At 60.4% G+C, this 16,866-nt stretch overlaps 4 protein-coding genes across 6 annotated transcripts in view; 1 reads left to right on the top strand and 3 right to left on the bottom strand.

Moving 5' to 3' along the window:
- The window catches only part of TPCN1 (two pore segment channel 1), a 39,823-nt gene extending 34,829 nt beyond the window's left edge, over positions 1-4,994 (bottom strand). Inside the window, exons 1-2 of one of the 3 annotated variants that reach the window (XM_041420240.1) lie at positions 4,875-4,994; positions 4,010-4,582 (exon numbers count right to left, since the gene is read on the bottom strand). In XM_041420240.1, coding sequence (XP_041276174.1) covers positions 4,010-4,121 — 112 coding nt within the window. In that variant the 5' untranslated portion in view covers positions 4,122-4,582; positions 4,875-4,994. Of the gene's footprint in view, positions 1-4,009; positions 4,583-4,762; positions 4,816-4,874 lie in introns of those variants that run through there. The other 2 variants (XM_041420241.1, XM_041420242.1) reach the window with 2 other exon arrangements.
- Positions 4,995-8,210: 3,216 nt separating this feature from the next.
- RITA1 (RBPJ interacting and tubulin associated 1) lies at positions 8,211-9,157 on the bottom strand. The gene is made up of 2 exons (XM_041420255.1): positions 8,913-9,157; positions 8,211-8,745 (listed from the first exon to the last, which is right to left on the bottom strand). The coding sequence occupies exons 1-2, from the start codon at positions 9,155-9,157 to the stop codon at positions 8,211-8,213; spliced, it is 780 nt and encodes a 259-aa protein (XP_041276189.1).
- Positions 9,158-9,296: 139 nt separating this feature from the next.
- Positions 9,297-14,360, top strand: DDX54 (DEAD-box helicase 54). The gene is made up of 20 exons (XM_041420256.1): positions 9,297-9,305; positions 9,364-9,499; positions 9,586-9,656; positions 9,739-9,924; positions 10,013-10,062; positions 10,171-10,212; positions 10,456-10,551; positions 10,655-10,776; positions 10,939-11,000; positions 11,122-11,253; positions 11,511-11,721; positions 11,999-12,133; positions 12,359-12,580; positions 12,669-12,742; positions 12,822-13,019; positions 13,174-13,319; positions 13,395-13,508; positions 13,595-13,699; positions 13,881-13,984; positions 14,059-14,360. Exons 1-20 carry the CDS (start codon positions 9,297-9,299, stop codon positions 14,286-14,288), a joined length of 2,445 nt encoding a protein of 814 aa, XP_041276190.1. The 3' UTR covers positions 14,289-14,360.
- Positions 14,361-14,735: 375 nt separating this feature from the next.
- On the bottom strand, positions 14,736-16,825 carry CFAP73 (cilia and flagella associated protein 73). The gene is made up of 6 exons (XM_041420257.1): positions 16,767-16,825; positions 16,104-16,239; positions 15,664-15,945; positions 15,349-15,570; positions 14,928-15,086; positions 14,736-14,831 (listed from the first exon to the last, which is right to left on the bottom strand). Exons 1-6 carry the CDS (start codon positions 16,823-16,825, stop codon positions 14,736-14,738), a joined length of 954 nt encoding a protein of 317 aa, XP_041276191.1.
- Between the last annotated feature and the right edge of the window lie 41 nt (positions 16,826-16,866).

Below are 16,866 nucleotides of genomic sequence, written 5' to 3' on the forward strand. Positions count from 1 at the left end.
ATTTTCTTCACACACCCTGGGCCACCTGCTCCTCCCCAGCAGTGCCAGGCACATATTCACCTTCCCAAATAATTCACCTTCCCAAAAGGCCAGGCTGCGTCTGGTTTTCTGACAATTCACTTCTCAGGCAGCAGAAAGTGAGATTGCACCTCACTCAAAGTAGTTATAAGTTCCCATTTTCCAACAATCCTTCTAGAAAACATAGCTCTTGGCTGTGGCAGTTGCTCCTCCACCTCCCTAATAATTAGTTTTTACCTCAACAGCAGATGCAGTTGCTTTCTTGTAAAAACCCAGAGTTGAAAGATGACTTCTTTCCCCCTGCCATCACCCATTGTGTGGGAAAACAGACAATATCCCATTGTTCCATGTACAACACTCCGAGCTGTACATTCTGCTCTGAACACACTGAAACTCTACTTGAGGCTACAGCAATTTCCATGCAGGAGGCAAAGGAGAATCTTGTATCTGATCTAATACAGGATAAATCAATGTGCACTCATTTATTGTTTATAGCTCCCATCAGCTCAAGGAGAGACACTGTCCTAGAGTTTCAAGGCTATCCACGCTGCCTTTGTAGATGGAAACAGACACTGCACTTAGGAGGGATTTTGAGAGCTCTGTTCAAACATTTCCCAGGAGTTCAGGAGGGATGGGAAATAACTAAACCCTGGCAGGTTCTCATCACTCTCAGGACAGGATTTTGGGAAAGGCCAAGCCAGGTTCACATCTCCCTTCTTGCCTTCTGTAGAAATTCAGTTTCTCATTAGTCATTGCCCTCAGGCAGGGGCTGGGGAGCTTAACTGCAGTTTGCATGGAGATGCTCAGATAAGACGGGCTGGGGAAGGGCAGCTCACACTCATGACTGTGCATCCAGGTGATGCAAGAGCTTCGCCCTGTCTCCTTCAGCTGCTGGAGCTGCAAAGAAAAACTTCCCAGCCCCTACACAGCACAGTCAGAAAACCATCAGCACCACAGGGAGCACATTTTTCTGGATGTGGTCTGAATTCCTGTCAACTTTGCAGGGTTCTGACCCTTCGTGGTGGCTGCAGATGGGAGCTCCCTGGAAGCCCTGTATCCCAGCACAAGCCAAGCAGGCAGAGTTTAATATTCCTCCCCATGCAAGTATTTTCTCTCATTAAATGCTTAAGAGCTGGAGGATTTGGGAGATTAATTTTTGCAGCTGGACATTTTCTTTAAGAATGCAATTTTCCACACAATTTTCCTCCTTTAGCTCTCTTTTATTCTAACCCCAAGACACCCACTTACCCAGGAGAGGACTTTCCTGCAAGGTTTGGAGAGGAATTCACTCCTGCACTTCAGTCCTTTCTTTTTACATCTGCTACAGACTTGCTTTCAGAAAACTCTGTTTCTACTTACAGAAACTTGTCTCCAGTTCCAGGCAATCAACAGCAAGAATCCACAACTACAAATTCATTTATCCAAAGACCTGCCTGGAACAAAGCCAGACCATGGATAGGTTTGTTTTTTGGGTTTTTTTTTTTTAATTTAAAAGCACAAGAAGTTCCTTAAAAACCACGAGAGCTGATACACTGAACCCCACAGGCACACAGCACTCAGTGACATGGCTGTGACAGGCTGGAGAATGGACTACAATGCAGAGGAGTTTGTGCACACAGGAACACAAAGCAAGGGTGAGATTTAATTATCAGCAACCTCAACCATGTGATTGAACAAGGGGCTGCTACAGGCACTTTGTCTTTCCCCAAGTGTCACCTGGAAGAGGATGGGGAGTCCTTCACTGCAAACAGTCCCAGCCTGTTCTGGGGACACAGCTCAGTGGAAGTTTTGTGTTCAATCTGCCATTGAATCCCTTGGAGTTGATGATGGCCAGGCACAGTAATGAGGGAGCTGCTCCTCCAAATTCTGGCTGAATATTCAACTATGAGAGTTTAGGCAAAGCCAGAAGGAAAGAGCCTCCTGACCTTCCCTGTCCCCATGTCCTCACCTTCACCCTGGCAGGCTCCCTCTCCCCTGACAAGCATTTCTCACACTTTTTCCCTGGAAAAGAAAAGCTGGCTGAAGAGGTGACATCACACAGTTGTGTTAATGCCATTTCAGCCCTCAGCAGCCAAGGGGAGCAGAGCAGAGGGCACACATTTGATTCCTCACAGCCTCCACGAGACACAACTTTGCTGCATTTCACAGCAGATTTCCTGTGCAGGCAAAGAGCAAAGAGCATGGACTACATGTGCTGGTTTTTAAACAAGCTTACCCTGGCCAGTGCTGCTGGCAGTGTGCTCCCTCCCTGATTTAAGCTTCCCGCTTCCCAGAGATAAAGGTGCCTTTCAAGTTGTTGATGCCAGCCTTCCCCTCCTAATCCCTCATCCCACCCTGACTTCAGAAGGCTCTGTATCATTCTCCATTGCTTCCAGAGCATAAGCTTTATATTTCTGCAGCAAATCCAACTTCAACAGTGATTAAAACACACAAATAAGAGACATTTCATTTCAAGGATGCCAGGAAATGAGTTCTCAAAAACCACACAGCGATCCTGTAAGAAGCACAAAATTGGTCCCTAAAGAACTCCTCTGTATTTCAATGTGGAGAATTTTATTTATTAATACATTCATTCTCATGCCTGTGCTTTAACACAGTCATGCTGGCTTCAAGCAATTGTTAAGCCTCACACAACTTCTTCTCTGAAGGGATGGGAGGTGAGGGAAAGAAAGAGGGAAGAGTGATTAAAATTAGTCACAAGGAATCCTATAAATACACCCGTGGATGGAGGAAGAAATCTCTCTTTTATTTAACTTAAAAATAGAGGGCTAAACTTTAAAAGACAAACAGATGGGATGAAGCAAGGATAAAAGAGAGCTCAAAGAAAGTCAACTGGGCAATTTATTCAAGGATCTGTATTGTGGGGTGGCAGAGGAGGAGGTGGAGGAGGAGGGAGGAAGAATCTTGATTATCCAAAATTAATTCCTGAGTTGGGAAGCCATAAGGGAACTCATCTTATTGCTAGAGGAATCAAATCTCAGAGGCAGTATGGCACAGAGGTATAACGAGGAAAAAAGGGATGCCTGGCCAGGAAATGAAGCATTTGTTCCAAATGTTCAGCCAGTGGCAGCAAGGGCAGGATCACAAGACCTGTGCACCTGCAAATGGAAATCACGGGGATGTGCTGGACAAAACTGCACAGATCCATCCACGAGGTGTAACACCAACCAGAAACTCTCTGAACACGCTCACACACATCTGCTGGCCACATCCAGCCTGCTGCTGGGATTTAGTGAAGACACACTGAGAAAAGCAAAGCTTCTGAGGGATGCTGGCTGCTGTTCTCCCCCTGCCAGTGCTCACAGGCTGGCTATGCCCCACTAAACAGCACATATCGTGTAAAAGTACTCCAGGTTCCTTGGTAAGAACACAATAAAGACATGGAAGGGATTTATCAACGCTTCTTCTGGGAAAGATCAGAATGTAAACTAGAACCAGCCAAAAGGAGCCTCACAAAGTGCAGATGTTTATGGCGCAATGAGATAGCTGCAGTGGGAAGGAGCCGCTCTGGGACAGCGCGCAGGAAAGGGCTTAAGGTCACAGGGGAAACCACGAGACTGTGCGGCAGAACAGCACACGGGGCTGTGAGCAACAAGCGGCACCAGAGTGACACCCCGACCTGCGGGTACCGGGCACCTGAGCTGCCGTTACCGGGCACCCGAGCTGCGGGTACCGGGCACCGTGACCTGCGGGTACAGGGCACCGTGACCTGCCGTTACCGGGCACCTGAGCTGCCATTACCGGGCACCTGAGCTGCCATTACCAGGCACCGTGACCTGCCATTATCGGGCACCTGAGCTGCCGTTACCGGGCACCCGAGCTGCCGTTACCGGACACCTGAGCTGCCGTTACTGGGCACCTGAGCTGCGGTTACCGGGCACCTGAGCTGCCATTACCGGGCGCACCGAGCCACAGCTCTGCGAGTGTCACCGGGAGCAGCGGCCACCGCAAAGCGACAAACACCGGGCAGGCAGCGACAAAGGGCTCTTACTTTCGTTAGGCAGCTCCTCCCGATCCGGCTCATCCAGAGGGGCTGAGGCGCTGCTGCCGCTGTCGTCCAGGGTGAGGATCAGCGGAACATCATCGTCCATGCTCACCGCCATGCCGTCCCTTGTGCTGCGGCCCACGGAGCTCCAACCGGCGACTCGCAGCTCGCCGGGGTGTCAGCAGCTCTGCCGGGCCAGCCGCGCCGCGGGGCTGCCTGCGGGGCACGGGGACACAGCGCAGCGCGCACCCATCTCCGGACAGCACCGCCGCCTCCCGAGCGCAGCGCGGGGCTCGCCGGCTCCGTGCCGAGCTCAGCGCACACGGCGAGCCCGGGGCTGCCCCTCCCGGCCGGGGCACGGCTCGCAGGACAGCGGGCACGCAGCGCCAGCCGCTCCTCGGCGGAGCGCAGAGCCCGCGGCGGCGGCAGCAGCGGCCGCGGCCAGCATGGCGCTAGGTGTCCCGGGCACGCATGGCCCTGCCCGCGCCCGGCCGCAGCCCAGGCCGCCGGCAGCCCGCACGCAGCGAGTTCCCGGAGCGCTTTTCTGAACTGCGCGATGCCACAAGGTCACGGGTTTCTCTAAAAGGGGATGGAAAAGGAAAATGAAGCAGGCCCAGGCCAGCGCCACGGGGACAAGTCACACCGCTGTCCCCGTCCAGCGACAGGGACACCGGCACGGCGCTGTCACCGCGACGGGGAGGCCCGGCCCGGCGCTCTCCCCGCGCCCTCCTCCCAGCCCTGGGTGAAGCTGCTCCTCACCAGCCCCCCGTGCCCGCGGCCCCGGGACCCTCCGGACCCTCCGAACCCCCCCGGGACCGCCCGGCCCGGGACCCCCGCACCCCCCGGCCCGGCCCGCCCGGCCCCTACGAACCGGCGCCCGCAGCGACGCGGCTCTTCCGCGCCCCGCCCCTCGCCTCCCATTGGCTGCTACCGTGCTAGCCCCGCCCAAAGAGGCGGGGCCTCATGGCTCCCGCCAATCTGCGCACCGAGCCTGTCCCCATCCTTTGCCGGAGGATCCGCGTTAACCCCGCCTCCCTCCCCGCCTCACACACTTCGCCTCGCCATTGGATAGAAGAATTGTCCCTCAAGACACACGAGGGTGCTGATTGGTCCGAGGTGGCGGAGTGGGCTTGGGGAAGAGGAAGCGCGAGCTACCATTGGCTGCGCCGAGGCCCCGCCCCAAGGTCAGGGAGGAGAGCAGCGGTCACCGGGCAACGGCGGAACGCGGGCGGGAGCGGCTCGGGGCCCGAGGGACCGGGCCCGGGACCCCGCGCCACCCCCGGGCGGGGACAGCCGCTTCGCCCCGCGCCGCATGGAGACGGGCACTCACGGAGACGGGGCCTCCCAGTCCGCAGGCCCCGCGGCGGTAGGAATGGGCCGGGCGCTGAGGGCAGCCCAGCCGTGCCCTGGCGCAGGGGCCGCCGTGAGGGTGTCCAGGAGCGCTGGCGCTCCGAAGGTCCCGCAGGAGATGAAGCCTGCCAAGGTCAGGCTGCTGCCAGCTCTGCTGCTTGTGCAGGGTAGCCGCTGCGTGCCAGCGCTCTGCTGGTTCCAGTGCAAAGCAGCCCTGCAGGAACCCAGCCTCAAGCCCCGACAAGCAGCAAGTCAGGGTGGAGTCAAAGGTGGAGGCTGAGACTGATGTCAGTGCTGAGCAGGCAGAATAACGAGAGCAGCAGCAGGGAGGATCCCCTGGTTCAGGCCTCTGTATCAACAACTCTGGCCCGAGCTGACACCAGTGACGCTGGACAGGCCGGATCTGCAGGGAGGAAACAACTGAACACTTCCCCCACCTCATTTCATTCAGATTTAATGTGCGTTTTCTTCCACGTGAGCACCAGCTCCAGCAGTAACAGAGCAGCTTTTGCTCTCGTGCTGGGCTGCATAGCTCTGGCACAACAAGAGGACAACAGTAAAGCACCAATCTGAGAGAGAATCATGGAACAAAATGCAAACAACACATTTATACTTAACCAACATCGTCCTCAATAGCAAGGAAGTGCCAGTTCTGACTTCCTGGAAGGCCTTGGTGACAACCTGGGCCAGTGTGGGACAGGAAAGTGTGGCTGATGAGATGGGCTCTAGTTTCCCCCACTGATTCCTTGGACCCCAAGCACAGCAGTGGGGGTAAAGTGGCCAATCCTGGCCACACATGCCTCTGTTAACTGGATTTTCAGATAAAATCTCTCCTTATTTTAAGAGGCTTCCTCTTTCAAGGACTCCAGCTCTCCAGGATCACACTGGCTCAGTTCTCTGCTGCTCAGATTCCAGGGCAGTTTCCCAGTTTGCTGAGGACTCCCCTCGCTGGCTCTCCCACCTGCTGCTGGAACAGCATTCCTGCTCCGTGTCAGTCCTCAACCCTCTTGTCTCCATCTAGTGTCCAAATCACATCGGGACTCTCTCCCAGCCCAGTGAGACCTGCAGCCTCCACAGCCTGCACTCACTGTGCCCACAAACACAGCTGATCAGGCTGGGACTGACACCAGCACTGCCAGCCCCTCCTCTGAGAAGGCCTCAGTTGTTTCCTGTCCCCCCAGTTTTACCCCAGCTGGAGAAGAGCTGCTGGATTGCCTCAGTGGGAAGCACGTGGAGAGATCTGAGAGCTTGGAGTGAATCACAGGATCCTCACTCACCTTCTCAGGTTTTAATAACGTCAGGTTATTCTTGCTTCCTGTCAGGCCCAGAAATGAGCAGAAATTCTCCTCAGTGCAGGCTCCTGGCTGCCTCCAGCTCCACCTGCTGGAGTGGGTCAAGGCCCAATCCTGCTGCTGCTCAAGGTGCAATAAAATAATTTCTGGGACAGAATGATGCTCCTAACCTGGCCTGGCGTGTCCTTGGGTGAATGTGAGTGTTTCCCTGGGCATGGGAGTTACCAAACTCCCAGTAACCTCAGCCGCTCTCACTGCAGCCTCCCTCCCCAGGGAGCAGTGACTGCAAACCCCACATCACCCACCCCATGCCCTTTATCCACCTTCATACACACAGAGCTGCTCTTTCCCACCTCAGCAAAGGAAGTGGAGGAGCTTTGGAGATGCCCACATCACTCAGCAGCATCCCACAGATCTCAGATTTGTCTCGGAGCACTTATTTGGTGAGCACCTCATAGCCCTCAGCCACACAATTATGGATCTACTCAGCACCTCCTCACACCACAAGGTGCCAAAATCCCTGGGCAGATCCTTCTCTGTCACTAACCCCATCCAGCCTGGGGCCATCCCACTGCCAGCAGGATGCAGGGCAGTGCTTTCCTCACCTCTGTGCTCGTCCTCCCTTGTCCTGCTTTGTCAGAGGAGTCCACAAGGTGTTGGTGGCACAAAGCAAGGACAGCAGGGAGACACCAAGGCACATCCTGTGCAGCCAGGCAGAGGGAATGGAGCTCATTTCCTGGAGAAGGGAACCTTTGGGAGGGCCTCAGCAGCCTCTCAGTACCTGCAAAGAGGAGGCGGCCGTGAGGGTTGGGCCAAGGTTTGTGCTCGGGTGCACAACAAGAGAACAGATACAAAATCAAAGTAGAAAGGCTCTGACTGGATAAAGGGAGAATTTTCACCCTGAGGATGGTGGAGCACTGGGAAGGAGCCAGAGAGGCTGTGCAGCCTCTATTCCTAGGGGTTTCTACCACCTTGGACGCACCTCGAGCAGGACAGATGGGATATCCTGCATTCCTGCAGGCATGAGCATGGGTGGGATGGAGCAGGACACCTCCCACATGCTCAGCAAAGGTCCCTGTCAGGGCCCTCAGACCCCAACTGCCCCAGCCAACCTCACCTGGGACCCCACCCCAGCAGCACCCCCTGTTCTGGGAGCTGCATGGCCCTGCCTGTCCCCACGGAGCTGCACTGTCCCTACAACGTGCCTGTACCTGTGCCTGGACGGGCCCTGGACTGCACTGGGGGCACTCCTGTCTCCTGCTGCTCCGACCTCCTGGCTGGATTTCCCAGACAGCAGGAACCTCCTCTGACAGCCCCTGGACATCACGGGAAGCTGCTGCTCCCACCAAGGCTGTCCCGCTTTGGTGCCACGGGGCTGTGCCCTGAACCAGGAGGCCACTGCTCCCAGCACTGTGGTCACCTCAGGCTCCTGGCTTGTCTTCCAGCATGGAACAGCCCCACCCTTCATTTCCAGCCACGGAAAGGCCCAGGGTCCTTGTGGGCTTGGTCACAACGAGGTCTCAGGTAGATTAAGGCTGTATGTACATCCAGAGGGACACTTGGCATCACTTCCAGGGGGGTCTGGCTGTGCAGCCACCTGCTGCCTTGGCATTCTTGTGCACAGGAGATCCGGACACGCTGTTGGACCGGCCCCTCACCAGAGGGCCCTGGGGGGCAGCAGGCGTTGTTGGAGCACTCTGGTTCTTCCACCTTTCTGTGCCGCGGCTGGAAGAAAGGTGAATCCTGTCCGGGGGGGTGCTCAGCCGGCTGACAGACTGGGAGCGCCCTCTGCCAGGAGCAGCCCAGCCTGCGGGGCTCCCCTCGCTCCCGGGATGCCTGCAGCCACGCGAGCTCTCCTTGCGGCAGGGCTCAGATGCGGCCGGGGGTGCGGAGGCCGGCGGGGGCACGGCTCGCAGGGGAGCGCCCCTGCAGCGTGGGGACAGGCCAGGCTGGCTCCGGGGGGCAGGCGGGGGGCTCCAGAGCAGCGAATGGAGCTTGGCTACATCTTCCTTCCTCATCCGCGGAGCTGCCCAGGCAGGACCCTGAGGCTTGGCACCAAACAGGGACTCGTCACAGAAGGACGGAGCGTGGCTTCGGGACCTTGGAGGGCGACAAGCGGAGAAACGCGGGTTGGTTACAGCGGGGGAAGGCAGAGGGGGACTCGAGGTGCCCAGGGGCCGGGGGAGTCGAGGGGCTCCGTAGGGCAGCGAGGCGGAGCGAGCCCCGAAAGCCGGGGCAGCGGAGGGAGCGCCCCGAGCACGGCTCACCTGCACTGGCTGCCGGGCCGGGAGCCGCCGGCTGAGGGAGCGGCCGGAGCCGCCCAGGGCGGCGGGAAGGCGGGCGGCGCCGGGCGGGCCCCGGCGGGCCGGCCGAACAGCGACTCATCCACGAAGGACGCCCGCACCCGGTGGCGGCCCCGGGGGCCCCGCGGAGGGGGAAGGGAAGGGAAGGGAGTTGTACGTGTCCCTGCGCCCCGTGTTCCTGCACCCGGTACTGCGGCCCCGGTCTCCATGTGCCGGTGTCCTTAGTGCCAGTGTCCCCAGTGCCCGTATTCCTGGTACGCGTGTCCCGGTACCCGTGTCCCAGTGGCATTGTCCCCAGTACCGGAGTCCCCAGTTCCCACAGTCACCAGCACTGGTGGCCCTGCTGCCATGCCAGCAGTGCAGGGCTGCAGTGACCCTGACCCCTCACCACAGTCACGTCCCCCACTGTCCCCAGGTGCCTGTGACCCCACTGCCTGCCTTCCCTACCACTGCTGAGGAGGACGATGGCGCCGATGCTGAGCTGGACACTCAGGCCATGGTGCGGGCCCAGAACCAGAAGAAGAAGAAATCCGGAGGCTTCCAGTCCATGGGTGCGTGTGAGGCACGGGACAACTGTCCCTGGGACGAGGACTGTCCCCTCCTGCCCATGCCCCCTCACTTGTCCCTGTTCCCCTAGGCCTCAGCTACCCTGTCTTCAAGGGCATCATGAAGAAGGGCTACAAGGTGCCCACGCCCATCCAGAGGAAGGTGAGCCTGCGGAGCAGTGGGTCCCTGTCCCAGGGGGTGGCAGTGGGACAGTGATAGTGACAGTGACGGTGGTGTCCCACAGACCATCCCTGCCATCCTGCGTGGCCGGGATGTGGTGGCCATGGCCCGGACGGGCAGTGGGAAGACGGCCTGTTTCCTCATCCCCATGTTCGAGCGGCTGAAGGCGCCCAGCCAGGCCGGGGCACGCGCCCTCATCCTCTCGCCCACCCGGGAGCTGGCCCTGCAGACCCTCAAGTTCACCAAGGAGGTACAGTGGACATGGGGGCGAGTGGGAACAATGGGGGCAATGGGTTTGGTTCTACATCCCACCAATATGTTTATTCCTCACTCTGCAGCTGGGCAAGTTCACTGGCTTGAAGACAGCCCTGATCCTGGGAGGAGACAAGTAAGCTGTCCCCATGTCCCCTCCAATCCCTGCTTCCCTGAGCTTCCCCAAAACCTGGTGAGGGGCTGAGCTGTCCAGTGCCACCCCAGCCTCTCCCCTCTCTCACAGGATGGAGGACCAGTTTGCTGCCCTGCATGAGAACCCTGACATGTGAGTGGGGCACAGGGAGGGGACCCAGTGGGGAAATGGCCACCAGCCATCTGGGGACATCACTGGTGTTTAGAGCTGGTGTGCCTCATGGGCATTCCTGGTGTTCCCTTGGAGCAACTTCCTGTGGGACAACAGGGTCTCTGTTGTGTCGTCTTTGGGTTGGATTTGGGACCTATTCCCAGGATGGTGTGGGGACACTGTGTCCCCCTTGGCCTGCTCCTGTCACCACCTCTGTCCCCACAGAATCATAGCCACCCCTGGGCGCCTGGTGCATGTGGCAGTGGAGATGAAGCTGAAGCTGCACACCGTGGAGTACGTGGTGTTCGACGAGGCTGACAGGTCAGCAGGGGTGTCCCCAGGGCTGGCAGTGTCCCCACACGGGTGAGAGGCCCGGGGAGTGGCAGGGAGGGACCTGCCATGTCCCATATCCTGTCCCCTGCAGGCTCTTTGAGATGGGCTTTGCTGAGCAGCTCCAGGAGATCATCGCCCGGCTCCCAGACTGCCACCAGACCGTGCTGTTCTCCGCCACGCTGCCCAAGCTGCTCGTCGAGTTTGCCCGGGCTGGTGAGGACCTGGGGCAGGTGGCACTGGGGACAGGGACACGGCACAGCCCCACAGCCAGGCCGAGCCCAGCACTGGGAAAACCAAGCTGGATTAATGCTGGGCCAAGTGGGTGTCCCCAGCAGGACACCCCGTGAGTGACCCATGTCCTGTGTGCCACCACAGGCCTCACTGAGCCGATGCTGATCCGTCTGGATGTGGAGTCCAAGCTGAGTGAGCAGCTCAAGGTGAGATGGGGGAGTTCAAGGTGGGCTTTGTGCCCCCTACCCCCTGCAAGCCACCTGCTGCCGAGGAGGGGACGAGGCTGGCAGTGGTGGCACAGGGCTGAGCGCTGCCCTCATGCTGCAGCTGGTGTTCTTCCACGTGCGCGGGGACGACAAACCGGCCGTGCTGCTCCACCTGCTCCGCAGCGTGGTGAAGCCCCAGGACCAGACAGTCGTCTTCGTGGCCACCAAGCACCACACAGAGTATCTGAGGGAGGTAAGTGGCATTTGGGGGTGCCCATGTGGGGTCTGCAGCTGCGACAGGTCTCTACTGGAATCTCTCCCTCCATTTCACTGGGTTGAAGGAGAAATCCCAGAATATGTGATCATGGAGGTGCTGCATCCATTCGCCCCTGAGAGAGAGGAGGGAGCACATCAGTGGGATTTGGAGGTGCAGGTGGCCACTCTGGAGTCTCTGGCCCTGTCTCTCTGCTGAGGGCACATCCATTCAATCTCTCTTTTCCCCTTTCTCAGCTGCTGACGGCGCAGGGCATCCGCTGCACCCACATCTACAGCTCTCTGGACCAGACCGCCCGCAAGATCAACATTGCCAAGTTCTCCCAGGGCAAGTGCCCAGTGCTGCTGGTCACCGACGTGGCCGCCCGGGGGCTGGACATCCCCATGCTGGACAATGTCATCAACTTCAGCTTCCCTGCCAAGGGCAAGCTGTTCCTGCATCGTGTTGGTGGGTGCCAGTGCTCACCTGGGTTGTGGTATTGAGGGACAGACTGGGAACAAAGGTGTGTCAGTGTCCCAGCTGGACTGTGAGGGCTCTTGGGGGCAGGACTGGTACCTTCCCTGTAGAGTTTCCCCTTGCCCCTTCCCCAGCCACCCACAGTCCCTTGCCAGCCATGCCTCCATGGTAAATGTCACATGTGTAGACTGCCAGGGACACCAGGGATCCCTTGCCTGGGTGGGGCCAGGCTGGGCATGGTTTCCCATTCTCCTTTTTGCCGTGCCAGGTCGCGTGGCCCGAGCTGGCCGGAGTGGCACTGCCTACTCTCTGGTGGCTCCTGATGAGATGCCCTACGTGTTCGACCTCCACCTCTTCCTGGGGCGCCCGCTCATCCTCGCCGGAGCCCAGGAGATGCCTGCGGGTGAGGCGTGGCTGTGTGGCCACTGGGGTGTTCTCCTTGGCCAGTGCTGGAGTTTGTGGTCTTGTGGTGGGCCCTCACACAGATGGGGAAAATGGGGTGTTGGGGGCTGTGATGCACCCTGTGTGTGTGGGATGCTGATTGAACAGCTCCCTGAAGCTGTCAGCTCTGCTCTGAGAAATGCAGGCTGGCTGCTGGGGAGGTGACATGGCGTACCCTGGGCTGCAGATGCTGGCGGGGTCCTGGGCCGTGTTCCCCAGAGCCTGGTGGATGACGAGGAATGCCTGCTGCTGACGGACCACGAGGGCTCTCTGGAGCTGTGCAGCCTCCGCCGTGTCGCCGACAACGCCCACAAGCAGTACCTGCGCTCCCGGCCCAGCCCCTCGCCAGAGTCCATCAAGAGGGCCAAGGACCTGGATGTGTCCCAGCTGGGCATGCACCCCCTCTTCAGTGAGTGCTGAGGGGATGCCGAGGGAGGGGACCCCGCTGCCCTCCCCAGGAAACTGATCTGTGCCCTGTTCCTGCCTGCCTTCCCCAGGAGCTCGCTTCGAAGACACCGAGCTGCAGAGGCTGAAGTTGGTGGATAGCATTAAAACCTACAAGTCCAAGGCGGTGAGTTGAGATAATAGGATGGGGATCGGGATGGGATGGGATGCCCATGTGGCTCACTGGGAATGATGTCTGCGGACAGACCATCTTTGAGATCAATGCCACATCCCGGACACCGGCCAGCACCGTGATGCGATCGAAGCGGCGCCACGACCGTGCCCTGATCGAGAAGTTCCAGCGTGGGCAGCAGGAGAAGCGGGCAGCAGCACTTAAAGGGCAGGGGAAGTGCCCGGCCCCTCCCGAGCCACAGGAAGGGGAAGGAGAGCAGGAAGATCTCCAGGTAATTGGGTCATGGATGCAGGAACTGCTGCAGAGCTGCCTTGGCCCAGTGCTGGCAGCACCAGGGTGCCAGCTGGGGTTTGGGGGTTGGTGCAGAGACTTGTGGGCATACTGGGGGGACATGGCTCCTGAACCCCTCCACTGTCCCCATCCAGGATGTGTTCTCCAATGTGGGGGGCCAGAAGCGAAAACGGGGCCGAGGAGGAGAAGATGGTCCCAGGAAAAAGCCGCAGCAGCCGGCACAGCAGGCTGAGGATTTCTACATCCCATACCGACCCAAGGACTTTGAGAGTGAGCGGGGGTAAGTCTGGGGGGGCTCCTGCTGCTGTCCCCTCCCAGCCTGTGTGGGGGCTGCTCTCATCACCCCCCTTGGCAGGCTGAGTGTGGGCGGCGACGGCAGCGCCTTCGAGCAGCAGGCGGCCGGGGCCGTGCTGGATCTCATGGGCGACGAGAACCACAACCTCAACAAGAACAAGCAGCTCCTCAAGTGGTGAGTGGGCTTTGCCCATGGGCTGGAGGGAGAATCGGGGCTGGGGGTGGCCCTGCTCGGTCCCACCACCTTTCTGTCTCTGGCAGGGACCGCAAGAAGAAGCGGTTTGTGGGGCAGACAGGCCAAGAGGACAAGAAGAAGGTGCGGACAGAGAGCGGGCGCTACATCAGCAGCTCCTACAAAAACAACCTGTATCCTGCCATGGGCACTGCTGCCTGCCTGGGCTGGGCGCTGCGGGAGCAGGGCTGGACCTGCGTGTCAGGGCTCCATCCCCTGCCAGGGCAGCAGCCAGGGGAGGGAGCACAGTCTGACAACCACTGCACAGGGTCAAACAAGGAGTCCCAACATGTTCCCTTAACGCGCCCGCCCCAGCTATGAGAAGTGGAAGCAGAAGTACAAGGTTGACGAGCGGGATGAGGATGAGGAAGGGCCGCGCAGCAGGGAGCAGTTCAGAGGGAAGCACAGGCGTGGGCACGGTGAGTTCCTGAAGGCACAGAGCCCTGCACAGCTCCCCTGAGCCTGGCTCTGAGCACAGCCATGTCCCCTGCAGGCACAGGCCCCGCGCAGCCCCCGGCGCAGGGCAGGGTGCGCTCGGAGCTGAAGAACAAGCAGCAGATCCTGAAGCAGCGCAAGAAGGCAGCCAAGCAGCGCTTCCTGCAGAGCGGGGGCCTGAAGCGCCTCAAGGCGCGCAACCGGCAGCGCGTGCAGGAGCTGCGGCAGATGGCCTTCGGGCGCCGGGCCGGCGCCGCCAGGAAGGGCAAGCTCAGGAAGAGGATGTAGGGCACACGTCCCCTCCACCTGGGCTGGGAGCTGGGGAAGGGGACAGTAAATATTGGTTGGTTTTGCATCCCAGCTTCTCTCTGTCCTTGCTCCAAGCATTGTGCCTGGGGTAATTCTTTCCCTAGAGACGTAAGAATAAGAAGGTGCTGCGGCTACACAGCTGGATGTATTTTGATGTGAAACACCTTCAGAGATGCCAACAGCAGCTCCGTCCTCCTCGTCCTCCAGCCTGGGGTGCTCTGTGCAGGAGGGAACCTCAGGAGTGGCCTGGCCCTGCCTGGTTGTGGTGCCTCCCCAGTGTGACTGTGCCGCTGCTGTCCATGTTGCCTCTTGACATGAGGTTTCCAGGCTTGCAGGGAATTATGTCCATTCACAGGGGCCCTGTGGCTCCATGCTGGCCCTGGCAGTCCCACCCCAGCCCCAGGAGCAGGCAGGTGTCCCCAGGGGCTATTCCTGGCCCCGAAGCAGCCTGGAACTCCTGTGGTGCTGTGGGCGTGTGCCAGTGGCACAGATGTCAGCCAGGGCCTGCATGCAGAGCAGCACCTGTGGAGATGGGAGCCTGATGCCACAGCCATCCAGGGATGTAAGTGCCTCTGTGCATCCCCAGCCCCACTGTCCCGGGGAGAGGGTTGTGCTGACCATATCCAGCTGGGCCTTTGTGTCCTCCTGGGCTCTGTCCATGGGGATCCTGAGCTGTGCCGTGGTTTGCTGGAAGAGGTTCAGCACAGCCAGCTTGATCTGCCCCAGCAGCAGGGTCTTCTGGATGGCTGTGCCCTGGATGTGGGTCCAGCAGGACTCCTGGGGGACAGAGTGAGCCTCTGGCTGCTGCCCTGTGTCCTGTGCCCCCCAGGCCAGGCTTGGGGGACCCAGGAGTCCTGGCTGTGTACCCTCCCCATGCAGAGCTGCTGCTTTTTTGGGCAAGTGGGGACCCTCATCTCAGCCCAGAAGGGTGCAGCCCACCTTGGCACCACCACCACATTGGGCATCTGTCTCCCTTGTGCAGCACACCTGGAGTCTGTACTGCTGCCCCTCTCCCTGGGGCACCGCACATCCCCCTTACCCACTGGAGCACATCTTGGCGGGCAGCCTCCAGGCGTGCGTGGAGCCGGGCCAGCTCGTTCCTGGTGCCCAGGAGCTGGGTGCTGGTCTCCTGGCGGTACCGCTGGAGCTCTGCCCTGCTCTGGGCCAGCTGCTCCTGCCCGGCTTCTGCCTCCCGTGCCAGGGCTGCCCGCACCCCCGCCAGCACCCCGAAATGCACCAGCACGGCCGGCACGTCCTGGAACTGGGCGGTGGGAGGCGGCTGAGGCAGCAGGGCCGGAGGGATGACCGCTCCAAGGGGCTTGGGGACACGCAGGGTGGCACGGCAGGAGCTCACCTGCCCCATCCTGGCCAGTGCGTCCCGCAGGTAGTCCCCGAAGGGCCGGAGGCTCCGCAGGCGCCGGGCCAGGCGCTCCCTGTGCCGCAGCAGCCGCTCCAGCTCCCGCCGCAGCCGGGCGGCCTCAGCTCGCTCCGCCGCCGCCCGCGCCCGCTCCTCCCGGCCCCGGGCCCGCACCTGGAGGAAGGAGTCGAATCTGAGTACGGCGTCGCGATGCTGCTCTTGCCTCCGGGCCAGCTGCTGCCGGCGCTGCGCCAGGCGCTGCATCCGCTGCTGGAACTCCTGTGGGATGGAGGGTGCCGAGAGCATCGCCCACGCTTGTGCGCAGCCGAGGGTGCCAGCCCGTGGGGAGCTGGGGACACGCCTGCCGGCCCCTCGTCCCCGCGGCACAGCTGCAGCGCCCGGGGAGGGGACGCTCGGGGGGCTGGGCTCGCCCTCACCTGCCGCTGGTCCCGCAGCTGCCGCTCCACCTCCGCCACCTCCCGCCTCTTCAGGAGCACACGGGTGGACAGCGGCAGCGTGGCGGGGCCCCGAGCTGCCGCCGTCCTGCCACGGGCTGCGTGCAGCTCGGCCGGGCTGCGGAGGGAAAGCCTGGGCAGAGCATCTGCCACGGTGCCACGGGCAGGGCTGCCACGGGCAGGGCTCCCACGGGCCACCGCTGTCCGCGGGCTCAGCGCGGGGAGCCTGGCCCGCTCCCCCGTGGGTGCAGGGGCTGTCAGGAGCCACACAGGCTTAGCCCTGCCTGCATTGATGTTCTTGCCCACCCTCGTTCCTGCCCACCCCTCCCACTTCAGCCTCCCCTACTTGGAGCCCCCCAGCACCAGCGCGGTTCCCCAGGGAAGGACAAGTCACACCACAATCTTAGCTTTCTTCTTAGAACCCGGGGAATGCCCCTGCCTGCCCCCAGCCCATGGCTGCAGTGTCCTCTCATCCCGGGGAGCCTCAGCTGGGGACGCTGCCCCCACCCAGTGGCACCCACCCTGGAAGTGGCACCGGGAGATGGGAGCACAACCCGAGATCACGGGGCACGCAGGACGTGCTGGCCTGGTTGCCAGCTCTTTGGTCACCTGCCACCAAAGGGAGGGCAGAGGGGTCTCACTCACAGCAGCCACAGCTTGTCCCGGAAAGCCTCTCGCAACCGCTCCTCCAGCTCCGCGTCCATCTCGGCCGTGCCTCCTCCTCGCCCAGGGGCCTGCGGAGGAG

This window comes from Onychostruthus taczanowskii, unplaced genomic scaffold (genome assembly GCF_017590055.1).
Source record: "Onychostruthus taczanowskii isolate IOZ18803 unplaced genomic scaffold, ASM1759005v1 scaffold64, whole genome shotgun sequence".
Taxonomy (NCBI): Eukaryota; Metazoa; Chordata; class Aves; order Passeriformes; family Passeridae; genus Onychostruthus; species Onychostruthus taczanowskii.

Coding starts and splice junctions, on each gene's coding strand:
- RITA1 (XM_041420255.1), bottom strand. CDS start 9,157: ATGGAGACCGGGGCCGCAGTACCGGGTGCAGGAACACGGGGCGCAGGG. Junction 8,746..8,912: donor CGGCCCGGCAGCCAGTGCAG/GTGAGCCGTGCT, acceptor TCGCCCTCCAAG/GTCCCGAAGCCACGCTCCGT.
- DDX54 (XM_041420256.1), top strand. Junction 9,657..9,738: donor CCACGCCCATCCAGAGGAAG/GTGAGCCTGCGG, acceptor GGTGTCCCACAG/ACCATCCCTGCCATCCTGCG. Junction 13,985..14,058: donor GAAGCACAGGCGTGGGCACG/GTGAGTTCCTGA, acceptor TGTCCCCTGCAG/GCACAGGCCCCGCGCAGCCC.
- CFAP73 (XM_041420257.1), bottom strand. CDS start 16,825: ATGGACGCGGAGCTGGAGGAGCGGTTGCGAGAGGCTTTCCGGGACAAG. Junction 15,946..16,103: donor AGCTGCGGGACCAGCGGCAG/GTGAGGGCGAGC, acceptor TCCATCCCACAG/GAGTTCCAGCAGCGGATGCA. Junction 15,087..15,348: donor GCCAAGATGTGCTCCAGTGG/GTAAGGGGGATG, acceptor TCTGTCCCCCAG/GAGTCCTGCTGGACCCACAT.